The sequence below is a fragment of the Rhamphochromis sp. 'chilingali' genome (genome assembly GCF_963969265.1).
Source record: "Rhamphochromis sp. 'chilingali' genome assembly, chromosome: 9".
Taxonomy (NCBI): Eukaryota; Metazoa; Chordata; class Actinopteri; order Cichliformes; family Cichlidae; genus Rhamphochromis; species Rhamphochromis sp. 'chilingali'.
This window is the reverse complement of record NC_137936.1, coordinates 39,178,260-39,191,019: the sequence shown is the minus strand read 5'-3', so window position 1 is coordinate 39,191,019 and position 12,760 is coordinate 39,178,260. Positions and strand designations below refer to the sequence as shown.

The 12,760-nt window shown below is 45.0% G+C and overlaps 1 protein-coding gene across 1 annotated transcript in view; it reads left to right on the top strand.

The window, feature by feature from the left end:
- Positions 1-7,439, top strand: part of dag1 (dystroglycan 1) — a 56,010-nt gene extending 48,571 nt beyond the window's left edge. The window contains exons 3-4 of the mRNA XM_080890990.1: positions 3,169-3,630; positions 3,826-7,439. Coding sequence (XP_080747116.1) covers positions 3,169-3,630; positions 3,826-5,667 — 2,304 coding nt within the window. The 3' untranslated portion in view covers positions 5,668-7,439. The remainder of the gene's footprint in view (positions 1-3,168; positions 3,631-3,825) is intronic.
- The last annotated feature ends 5,321 nt before the right edge of the window (positions 7,440-12,760 follow it).

The window sequence follows — 12,760 nt, the reverse complement described above, 5'->3', positions numbered from 1 at the left end:
ACCCAATCACAGCTGGAGTCGGGCCTGTGCCGCTGCCGTTTTAGTGTCAGTCGGGTCAGGAAGATGGGTTTTTGGGGTTTTTTAGTAAAAAAAACATCAGGTTTGACTAGCTTCATCTGCCGTTTGTATCCACACAGCTAACGGGAACAGCTGGCCTGCAGCTTATCATTCAGCACCACCTCTCATTGTCATCTTTTATTTTCTGCTCCACTCTCGTCACGTTCTCCCGACATGTCTTCACCCTGTGGTGGATGCCTGGTAGCAAGCAGCAGGAGCTTTTTATATTTCACCAGGATTTTTCCTGCATATAAAAATGCATATAGGAAGAGAAGTCCTCAGAACTGAGATCCACAATAAACTAAAGTGGAGATGAATTTACTCGAGCGCCTTTTAATTGTGAAATGTCCAAAAATAACAGGAAACTGCCAGAAAAAGCTACACACAAGTCCAATTCACATCTCAGCCGAATCAGTGAATCGCTCCATTTTTATTTGCTAATATCTTAACGCTTGTTGGGATCATGTGAAGAATGAAAATGTTCTGCAGCCGACCCGAACCTGTAATCACAGCTCTGATCATCACACGAGAGGAAAATGAACTGTTCCCTTTGTGTTTCCTTTCATTCATTTCTTGAATTTGATTCATCAGCAGCTTTACTTTTCAAATTAAAGTCTCTTCAGTGAATTTGGGATCAAACGCACCCCCAAAATGAAGAATAAATCATTTTTAAACTTCACATTCGTGCTTCAGTCTTTTAACTTCTTTTCAAAATTGAAAACTGAAGTCCAAAGGAAGATTTTAATAGACGAACGAGTCCCAATGGATGCTGTCCTACTGCCTGATATAAGAATTAAACCAAAGATTATAATTTGATTTTATGCTTAATCCTCAGGGAATAAGTCATATAAATTTTTAACTTTTGTCATTTTTTTACCTTTATAAGAATTAAGGATTTTGAATAGTTTTTTTTAACCTGCAGTACCTTCACAGCCCACCAGGGAGTTACATCCCTGCAGAATAAGAAATGAGATCATAAAAATATAGTAATTACTAAAATTAGGTTTACTGAATATTATTTGTTTGAATGTCTGTATAAAGGGTGATATGTTTATTGGGGTGCAACGGTTCCTTTGTGTTTGTCTGGACCTGGGGCCCAGTTTGGTGTTACTGGGGCTCCGGTACGGTACTAACACAGCACAGCAGTGAGTTTTTCCTGATATAGGCCTCGATAAGTGAAATGATCACCCGTGTTTTTTCCTCACACTCATATTTAATTAGCAACTCTTAAGTAAGCGATCATCCTTCTGCTATTCGGACACAAATTAAGCAATTTACCGAACAATTAGAGACGAGTTGGAGGAGATCGCTGCCCGACAGTTCGCCTGTCCTTCGTCGTCTCTTTGTGATTTAATTTGCAGCGCCGTGTCAGAAGGCGTTTGGTTTGAAGTTCTGTCTTTGGAGAACACTTTGTGACAAACTCAATCAGCCGAGGAAGCTGAAGATTTTTGTTTCTTGATTTCCAGCCGTTGACCCGTTCTGATATTTTTGCCGTCTCTGCTGCTCGCCGCGCAGCATCGCAGAAGGCTGCTGGTTTCAAACAGCCTATGTTATGAAGCTCAAGTGTCGGTTATAATGGGCCCTGTCTGCTTTTCTGTAATCTATAATTATGTGGACAGAACTGTATCTATAATTTGTTTTCCTGCAGTAATAATTTTCGAGCTGAATCGTGACATCCAGAAATGAGCTTTTATCTGGCGGCGGGGAAAAGGAGCATCAGATTTTAATCGTGACACTTTGAAATGACAGAAGGAAAAGGAAGGCGGGACTAAAGAGGAGAGCATGGCGATGCAGAAAGAAAGGGAAGTAGAGTGAAGTTGACGGGAAACTGAGGATGAGAAAAGCAGGCGAGGCAACAAAGAAAAGGCAGGAAGATATAAATAAAATGACTGGAACAACTTATTTCCACTATGTCCCTTTGCTGTTTGCTCTGCTTCTGGAAAAAAGGACGAGATCCAAGAGTTTGCCAGAGAAGGCTTGAGGGCGCTTATCCAGCAGGGGGCGTGAAGGGGGGTATTTAGGAGACTTGTTGTCCACGAGGGGGTAACTGGTAGAAGTCCAGCTGCTGGCATGCTTTTGATTTTTGTTGAGGTGGCCACATGCGCTGCACCTCTCATGGAAAATAGGCTTCTGTGTGTGTGTTCGACTGTTTGCATGGCTGTGTGTGTTTGTGTGTTTGTGTGTGTTTTCCCCCGGCGACGCCTGTGTGCTGGTTAGAGCATTAATGATGTGTCTAGGGAGCGTTGCCTCTACATAATTTATCAACCAGGATTTATTAGCCGCAGAATTAACTTGTAGGGGCTGGTGGAGGGTCGGGGGCGGGGAGGCGGCGCAGGATGCATTCGCTCTTGTTTTTGAATTTATGTGCACGGATGCATTGTCAGTCCCCTGCGATCCATTTCTCTCCATCAGCCTCCTGCCATGTGGGCGTCCCCAGCCGTGTAATTGGCCGAGTTATTTTAATTTTAGTCGGGTTTAAATTACAATTCTGTTGAGTGTGTCCATATGCGCTGAAGGAGGAAGGCTTAAACTGGATTTATGGTTGACGTAGGGGTTATGTTAATGCAGACGCTGATGACAAACTATGATTTATATTTGAGCATCGACATTTGTGGTTGACTGCTAGCGGCACGAGCACCGAGGGGCCGTTTCAGATTTACACAAAGAAGCTACGTTTACATCGGGTTCGTTGCAAAATTGAAGTAGAGAGGTCCCAAAACTTTCATACCTGTCTTCTGATACTGTTAGACTACTGTCAAAGCTGACCAGAAATCATGTTTGATTAGAGCCTAAACCTGGGGTGTCCAACTCCAGGGCTCGAGGGTCTGCAGGTTTTAGATCTCACCCTGGGTCAACACACTTGAATCAAATCATTAGTTCATTACCAGGCCTCTGGAGAACTTTTAGCCATTTAAATCAGCTGTGTTGGATCAAGGACACATCTAAAATGTTGCCCACCCCTGGCCTAAACCAAACCACATCATAGTACATCTCCAACTCCCCTTCCAACCCAGTTTTTTGGATATTTTGTAGCTACATGCTAAAACCGTTAAGCTAGCTAATATATATAATTATCTGGCTCTTTTTTTTCCCCCCTCTTCTGTCTTCCAGATTACAGAGATGGGTAAGGACTCGCTCCCAGAATGGCTGCACTGGGATGCCAGCAGCAGAATCTTGCAAGGTCTACCTTTGGAAGAGGATAAAGGTGTTCACTACATCACCGTGTCCATCTCCAACCACACTAAATCCTCGTCTTCTTCAGAGGTATTTTCCATCGCAGTGCACCCTGAAGATTGCCTGGATTCAGATTCAGCTCAGCTGACGTCTAACCAGGCGTCCACTGAAAATGACGTCCAACAGTTCATGTGTGGGAACGAGGAACCGGTCACAGTGCTGACGGTGATCCTGGATGCTGATTTGACAAAGATGAGCTCAGAGCAGAGGGTAGAGCTTCTGGATAACATGAGGAGCTTCTCTGGTGTTGGGCTTCAGTACATGAAGATGCTCCCTGTGGTCAACAACAGGCTGTTTGACATGTCTGCGTTTATGGCTGGACCTGGGAATGCCAAAAAGGTGAGTGAATAGTCATTTCACTCTACTAGCAGTACCCCTCAAAGCTCTTTTCTGAACTGAGCAGTTTGTGTCAATTTGAAGGGCTTCTTATAGAACAAAATTAGTTACCTTGTGCAGCTACTTATAAATAATTCTAATAGTCACCAATGGGTTGAACTGGTAAACATCTAATCAACATTTCTGATGTCTCTCCAGGTGGTGGAGAACGGCGCTCTGTTGTCCTGGAAGCTCGGCTGCTCGCTGGACCAGAGCACAGTCCCAGATATCAACAGCGTCCAGGGTCCTGCAAAGGAAGGCACAATGTCAGCCAAGCTGGGTTACCCCGTGGTGGGCTGGCACATCGCTAACAAGAAACCTCATGTCCCCAAACGAGTGAGACGACAACTAAACAACACTCCGACGCCTATTCTGGTTGTGCCTCCTCCAACAACTGCAGTGGAGCCACCAGTGCGAATTATCCCAACCCTCTCCTCTCCCTCTATTGCTGCACCGACTGAAAGCTCTGCCCCTCCCGTGAGAGGTCCCGTCCCGCTTCCGGGAAAGCCTACTTTTAGAGTACGTGACCCTATTGCTCACACTCCGACTACGGGACCTTCCCAGCCAACGAAGGTCATGGAGTCCACCAGCAGCATTGCTATCCAGCCGAGCATGACCAGGCCTACCTACGTACAACCCACCGCCACACCAGCCACAGCCTCCACACCCACATCCACCAGAAAACCTACCAGGAAACCAGGAAGGAAGCAGAAGACAACCACACCAGCATTCAGAACGCCAAAGACCCCCACAACAAAGTCTCCTATGACCACCACATCACGCACTGTTCCAGATGCATTCAACGAAAAGCCCGAGTTAAGGAACCCCATCGACCAGGTCAATGCATTGGTCGGCACTTATTTCGAAGTCAAGATCCCATCTGATACATTCTTTGACAAAGAGGATGGAACGACAGATAAGCTGCGATTAACCCTTCGACAAAACCATAATGAAATAGTTCCAGAGGACTCCTGGATCCAGTTCAACACGACCAGCCAACTCCTGTATGGACTGCCTGATGTCCAGCATGTGGGAAAACATGAATACTTCATGCAGGCAGCTGACAAAGGTGACCTCAATGCAATTGATGCTTTTGAGGTACGCGTAAACCGCTGGCCAACCAATGACAAAACGCCCGTTATATTTACGGCACGATTTGAGGGTGAGCCACGGTCTGTAACAAACAACATCCACAGGAAGATCCTCCTGGTTAAAAAGCTGGCATATGTCCTCGGGGACCGCAACAGCAGCACGGTGAGTCTAAGGAACATCACCAAAGGGTCCATTGTGGTGGAGTGGACGAACACCAGCCTGCCTCAGCATCCATGTCCAAAGGAGCAGATCTTAGTCATGAGCAGGACGCTGGCCAATTCTGACGGAAGACCCTCACAGAGCTTCAAGCACATAATGGACCCCGAATTCAAACCACTGGACGTCAAGGTGAAGGGGAGGGCAAGCTGCCGAATGTATTCCTTCATCCCACCAGGAGACATCGATATCCCAGAACCTCCAGCTGTCACTCCAGCTGTGGGATCAAGCAAGGATAGCGCAGATGACGTCTATCTCCACACGGTCATTCCTGCTGTGGTGGTGGCAGCAATATTGCTAATAGCAGGAATTATTGCAATGATCTGCTATAGAAAGAAACGAAAGGGCAAGCTTACCATCGAGGACCAGGCCACCTTCATTAAGAAAGGTGTGCCGATTATCTTTGCAGATGAACTTGATGATTCCAAGCCACCTCCATCCTCCAGTATGCCCTTGATTCTCCAGGAAGAGAAGCCCCCACTTCCACCCCCTGAATACCCCAACATGGCCACGCCAGAAACCACTCCCCTAAATCAGGAGCTGCTGGGGGAGTACACGGCTCTGCAAGATGACGACCCCAACGCGCCTCCCTACCAACCGCCTCCTCCCTTCACCACTCCTATGGAGGGCAAGGGCTCCCGTCCGAAGAACATAACTCCCTACAGATCTCCACCTCCTTATGTGCCGCCCTAAGACTTGATTAACCCTCCCCTGATAGGGCGGAGGGTGAGGATGCCTGAGGAACTCTGACAGTTTCCTTTCTGGTGTTCGTCTGTCTGGACATTTGCAGGGAGTGATGACAAGAGGTGCTATAGTACAAAAAGGCTTCAAGCGACTTTGGTTTGGGATGGGTCGGGGCGCAATGATTTGGGTGGGCTTTACAGTGCACAGGGAGGGACTACTGTTTTCGTGGTAGCCCACCTACTACAGTGGCCTAAGACGAGCAAATTCTCATCACACTGGCTTTGGTTCGACCAGCTGGTCTGAAGCAACAACTGGGAGACGTGCGCTCCCATCCCAGCATTTTCTTTTCTCCCGAGTTTGGATACTGGATTATTTTTCACCTTTTTAGCCCAAGATTCTTTTTTCTTTTTCCTCTGGACTGAAGTGTTTGCCTAACTCTTCTTCTGCCTGGCTTTTAAATAATGCGAGAAGACGGCGTCCTGTCATCAGACCGCTGCAGGCGACAGCTCGCATTTTTAATAAAGGGAGACAGATCCTTCGAATATGAGAAAAGCTATCGCGAGGATCTCAATTCAGCCCTGCAGACGACACAAGACAATAGGAGGCCGAAGTGTGTGCGTGAGTGTGTGTTTGAATGAGCGGGCGTGTTTATTCAGATTCAATACGGTTTGCCTTTTAACACTAGTTGTCTGTTTTTATCCTTATTCACAATGTGTAGTAAAGATGAGAATAACAAGGTAGCCTAAAAAGATTTAGAGAAGAAGAATAATTTTTGTTTCATTGGTTTTGGGTTTCACTGTATATCTGGAAGACGTTATGATAGATTGTTATATTTTTTTGGAGGTCGAAGAAATGTGGAAGAAAGGGACTGCCTCACTAAAATAACCTGCAGGAGCTTTGTATTCCTGTTTGTTTATATATATGAAACACTAATATCACAATTCAAACATGAACCTTCCTCCCTTCAGTACAGCCGACAGACTCAATCAGATGGAAGCAACAAAGAAATTTAGTTGACAGGTTGACGAGATTTGGAGATCAATTATTAAATGTAGCAACACAACTCTTGCCCTTTTGTACACACCTCCACGTTGTATACTAACAGGAAGAACAACCCTGCAATTTATTTTGGACCAGGGAGAATTATTTTTTTATGTAACGAGGCAGTTCTTCTCTCCACTCGGATGGGGAACGCCACGCGGGACTGTACAGATAATCCCATTCTAGATTTCACGGAGGAGACGACGGAGGCAGAGACGCGGATGCGATTAGTCACCGAAACAATAAGATCACGTTTTAATTTTCTTTTTACAAGAGTTTTTGATACAGCCTCAAATCGATTAATGATTAAAACGAGAAAATGATTCAAGATTAGTCTTCTGTGATTTGTAAAATCTTAGCTTAGAAGTTCAATTATTGGTTCAGTTATGTACTTTGATTTTTTTGTCATGGGTCACATGTTTTAACGTTTTATTTTACTCTGTGTGTGTGTTTGCATTTAAAGTGTATTTCCCACTATTCAAGAATTGAATGATCCATATTTTATGTATTCACAACTTTTATTTCTTTATGTCCTTCTGTTTGATGATGAGTTCAACTGAAAGTGACCCTTTGCAATAATAATGTACGCTGCGGTCGACCCAGCAACGGGTCGACGCAGGCTCGAGTGACTCGTACGGTCGTGATGTTGTCGGGTGTGCAGATGCCAAGGCTTTTATTTTTTGCTTTTGGAGTGTGCATTGTAATAATAAAACCAAGTGGTACCTTAAACAAAAGCAAAATCACCCCTTTCTTCATTCTGATTTAACTCATTTCTGCCGGGAAAATATTTTCTCCCACCCTGACTGATGTTTATGGATGAGATTTTTGGTCACCGTCACTTTTCTACTGCTCCACTTAGCCTTGAATTGATAAATCAATCCGTCTGAAGTCCACAAGAGGTTTTACCTCCCTAGACAGCTCGCTGCCTGGCAACCATCTACGGTCTTTGGACTCACTGGAACGGTTGTACCGCTGTCCTTTTTGTACTAAATTATTCTGCCATTGAATGACTAGTTGGACAATTCCGTTTGAAAGCTCTTCCCATTAAAAAGGCTACGCTGTGAAAACAGTCTCTCAGCTCACTCTGTCTTTCCACACGCTGCATACAGATAATTTGCATTGATTACTTGGAATATTGATTAGATGTAAACAATTTGCCAGCTCTGTTGTCCCTCTGCGATAATTCACGACAGAGTTTAATTTGGAGGTAGGGGAAGCGATGATCGATGTATTCCCGGGACGTCCGTAGATGCTGAAATGGATAAACGGGTCGTACTGATGACAGAGATTAACGGGGGATTGATCTGGGTTTGATTGAGGCAACCCGTGAGGTGGCTCGGTGTGCGCATATATGACAAGACTCTCGACCTTTGAATTAAAATGAGCAGCATGGTCATAAAAAGGGTGAAATTGACGGCTCTTTAGCTGCAGTATCTCTGATGACCAACGAGACGGCGAAGAGGTTTCACGACAGCCCCCGAGGATGGGGGTCAAGGTGAAGACTCAGACCTCACTGGGCAAGCAAAGAAGTGTGAAAGGCTACTGGCTTCAGTTCAAGTAGCCCAGCACAGTCTCAGAAACGGGTTAGACTGCATCTTAGCAACATGCTAAACAAGCTTAGCAAGCTGGCCTTTCCATTTGGATATTTCACACAGGTAAAAATTACACAAAGGGGAAGATCTGGACCTAAATAACCCTTAGACATTCATCTGAGCGCAACTACAAGGTTAGTGGGCTAAAGTGCCACAAAGGTGCCCCTGGTTTTACCTGCTCACTGATCCCAACCTGCTGCAAAGCATCTTTAAAACTGTGCTCACACCTGTTCTCCTTCTACGCTTTGGAGTTACACCCCTCTGAAGACGTCGGCATAGGTCATACACTGCTCATTAATACTGATTCTGATTGGAGGAGAAACAAGAGTGTGACGTTTACAGTACGTTATAAAATGGAGGTCATTTAAAGAAATACTTCGTGTTCAGGTGCACGGTACTGATCTGTGGTACTGCCGTGACTCCTGCCAGAGGCCCTGAAAAAAGTCACACTGAATTTAGTCCAGTGTTGTAGCTGTAACGCTAAAGAGAAAAGCAACAATATTCAGATCATTTACTTATGTAATGAACTGTCATATCAGCAGAACTGTGCGGGTTGTGCTTTTAATTTAATCGACTTTCACAAGCTCAGCGACACAAACGACTCTCCAGAAGCACCGTCAGTCATCCCGCCGCAACAACACCTGTCTCATTTCCTCATGTCTTACCACCTCCTACCTGAGCTGAGGTGGCGAGGCAGCAGGTAAAAAGAGAGAGACATCCTCACCTTCATTTAAAGCGACGTCATTTGTGTCATAAATAGTTTTGTTGCAGCTCAGCTGCAGCTGGATTTATGATAAGAAGTGCAACAGTGCTCAAGTTTTATAATTAGAGACACTTTTAATTAAATTCACAGCATGTCCGGACGTGACAGATGTCACACAGAAACGGTGAAGGGCAGAAAACCTGAAACGTCTGAGGCACACCCTGGCGATGCTTCTTAGTTTTACGTGTCGAGGAGCTCAGACTGACTTCAGGAGGAAACGCAGACTACGAGCTCCCTCTGCTCACAAACACAGGAAGCTAAACCTGTAAACGTGCAAGAAGGGACCATGAACCCATTCAGAAAGCATTTAAAGGCCCATTCCTCAGCTTTGAGATCAGCATGTGCATTACTGTCACTTTCCCTAAACACATCTTGTGATTTTCCCTGGTTTCTGGTTTTAGATTCACGAGCGAAGGGGCTGATTTTCATTTCTTTTACGTGCATAGTTTAGGTTTCTCTTAACACTCTATTCTGATCTGAAGGATGTATCCTTTATATCATTTTCAGATTTCATCTACATCACAAAAAGCACACCCTGGTCTGACAAGAAACCGTTAATAGCACGGGGAAAATTTCCCCAGCAGGTAAAACTGGATCGGACAGAATGGAGCAGGGGAAACGCGTTTTTGCTTGAGTCAGCCTTCTGATACATGATTAGTTTTCTCTGGAGTTGTGACAGACTTTATGAGATGTAATTTCAGCTGACTGAATCTCTTTTTGTCAGTAATTGAACGGTCTCATAAAAGGTACAAGATTGTAGCTTTTGACAGTTTTTCAGGGCTTTGTTTGAGGAAACATTATAGCCACAAAGGCTTCACTATCACACTTCTTTTGCAGGGAAGGTTGATTAAAACTCTCGTTGGCCACACAGGCTACAGCTGAATGCAGTCGAGTGCACTGGGTCTCTATTAAAGGTGTGTGTGGGGGGAGTGGGGGTGCATGGAGTCTGATAGGTGGGTGGAAACTGTGCAGCTGAGGATCAGGACTTTAAATTGGAAATAAATTGACAATCAATCCCAGGAAAAGTCACTCAGAAAACAATTCAGCTGGTCTGCTGCAGCCTGGCTATTACCCGTGCGGTCATGAGGACTGTCCACGATGACATGCTCCTTCATTACAGCCTGACCCGCTCAGCAGCGTAAGCATGAAGCGTTTGAGTCCCCAAGGTCATTCGCTGATGTGCAAACCACAAACAGATACTTAACGCAGGCTGAATATACGACTGCAGAGCTGCATTAGTGTGTTAGCGGCTAAATGTGCACACTGGTACCAGTATAGTGTCATCCCGTGCAAACATGAGCAGCCTCAGTCGATGAAGCAATGCTCTGCTTCTTCTCCGGTGAGTCCCTCGTCCTCTGGTTTCACACCAACTCAGACAGCGAACAGCAAACGTGGTCCCTGCTCGTCAACCAGGCCTCCACCTGCTGCAGGTTCTGGTTGGAGTGGACCTCCATCCTCCAGAACAGATGATGTCGAGGACCACCACTTCACTGACGGTCAACCAGCTGTCATGGAAACAAACCAGGAAGATGTGTCAGCAGGGGTTTTCAAAATAAGAGCAAGAAAATATTCATAAATTAGGATGGTCTTTCTCTCAGATGCATGACAAGTAAATAAATACCAAATTAGTTCTGAATAAAAGTGGTGGTGAGTTCTAAGGATCACGCCTTAGAATAAAAAACTGCTAAAAATACGAGAGCCCCACTGCAATCCGGAAATATTAAATATTTAGGTATTAATGTCTCTCCTAAGCTTTCAGACTTAACTAAACTAAACCACATCCCACTTCTAAAGAAAGTAGAAGGCGATCTGACTAGATGGAAATCTTTACCCATATCACTCATGGGAAGGGTCGCCACTATAAAAATGATGATCTTGCCAAAAATAAATTACTTATTTTTGATGATCCCTAACAAACCATCACAAGATTGGTTCAGATCTCTGGATTCATATATTTCCAAATTCCTTTGGAAAGATAAACCCCCGCGCATCAGCTTAAAAACGCTACAAAGAACCAAGGATAGAGGAGGATTAGATCTGCCTAATTTTCACCAATACTTCTTAGCCAACAGGCTTCAGTTCATCTCAGAATGGTCAAAACATACCTTCCTAGATGAACCTTGGCTAGATGTTGAACAGGCACTATGCAAGGATCTAGAGATTTCAGACCTACCATTTATTAGCTCAAACATCAAAAAACATGAATGCTTTAAAAGTATCAACATCAGCTTCTCTCTGACAGCATGGTGGGAGTTTCTAAAAATAACGGAGTCTTCATTAATCCCATGCAAACGTACTCCTATCTGGAATAACCCTGACATATTACAAAACAATAATATGATTAACTTCCCAGAATGGAGTTGTAAAGGAATTAAATACTTAGAACATATATTGGAGGGAACAGAATTGATCCCATTCGACAGACTAGTTGCACAATATGGGATCAACAAGAAAAAAATTTTAGAATATCAACAAATTAAATCCATAATAAAAAAGAAATTTAACCTCAGTCAAGTTGAATTACAAACACCACCAAGTGCGGCACATTTCCTTACTCTTAAATCCCCCAAATTATTATCTAAAATATACAGAACATTCTCTAAATTAGATGAATCAATATCCCTTCCTATTGCAAAGTGGGAAGCAGATTTATCAGTCAGTTTAGACCAAAACTTCTGGTCTCAGATTTGCTTAAAAACTTTTAAATTGATTAAAAATCCCAGTCTGCAATTAATACAATACAAAATACTACATAGAGTACACTATACAGGTCATCGGATGTTCAAGATGGGCTTTACATCTTCCAACAACTGCTCACACTGTCAAAACAATACACCAGACAATTACATTCACGCTCTTTGGTTCTGTCCACCAGTGCAAAAGTTTTGGCGCGAGATATGTGAAGACTTATCAAAGTGTCTGAAATGTAACATTCCAACCTCCCCCTTAGTGTGTTTGTTGGGCAGCTTAGATAATGTCACCTCAGAAAACAATTTAGCCCATATGGTTTTCACTGCCCTATGCATAGCCAAGAAAACAGTCCTCATGAACTGGAAAAATAAAAACAATCTTAATTCTAACCAATATAGAAATTATCTATTAGATTACATTAGTCTTGATACAGCCTCTGCCACCACATCAGATCAATTGCTCTGGACTCCTTTTATCAGCTCCATCACCTAGTGGGGGTGGGGGGTCATAGTTTGGTCCCGCCTTCACTGTTGTGATTGGTGTGGGGGTAGGGACAGGCTTAGGGCGTCGGGGGGTTCCCCGGAGGCATCTTCCTTGGGGGGCTCAACCCGGGGTAGCGGTCATGTCCGGTTGGGGGCCTTTTTCTGACCATTTCCTCGTGGCTGCGTGCAGCGGGGCTAGGGGAGGGTCTGTGGTGACGGACGTGGGTTACTGACCTGGTAGCCTGTCTGCCCCTGGGTGGGTCCGGGATGGGCGTGAGGTTCTGGGGGCGCTCCGTCTCTGGGCCGGGGCCCTGGCTGGGCCTCGGGGCCTTGGGTCCTGGTTTGTGTGTTGCCGGGGTTGTGGGCGGGTGGGTGCATGGGAGCCCATCCCTGGCGCAGGGTGCCGCCGGCGTGTCGAGTCGCCTGTGGGGCTCTTCAACCGGTGGGGGAGATTGTTACACCTTGCAGGAGCTTTCTTCCCCTCAGGAACTCTCTCTGCAGGAGGGGGAGATACAGGAGAGGTGGCGGAAGAT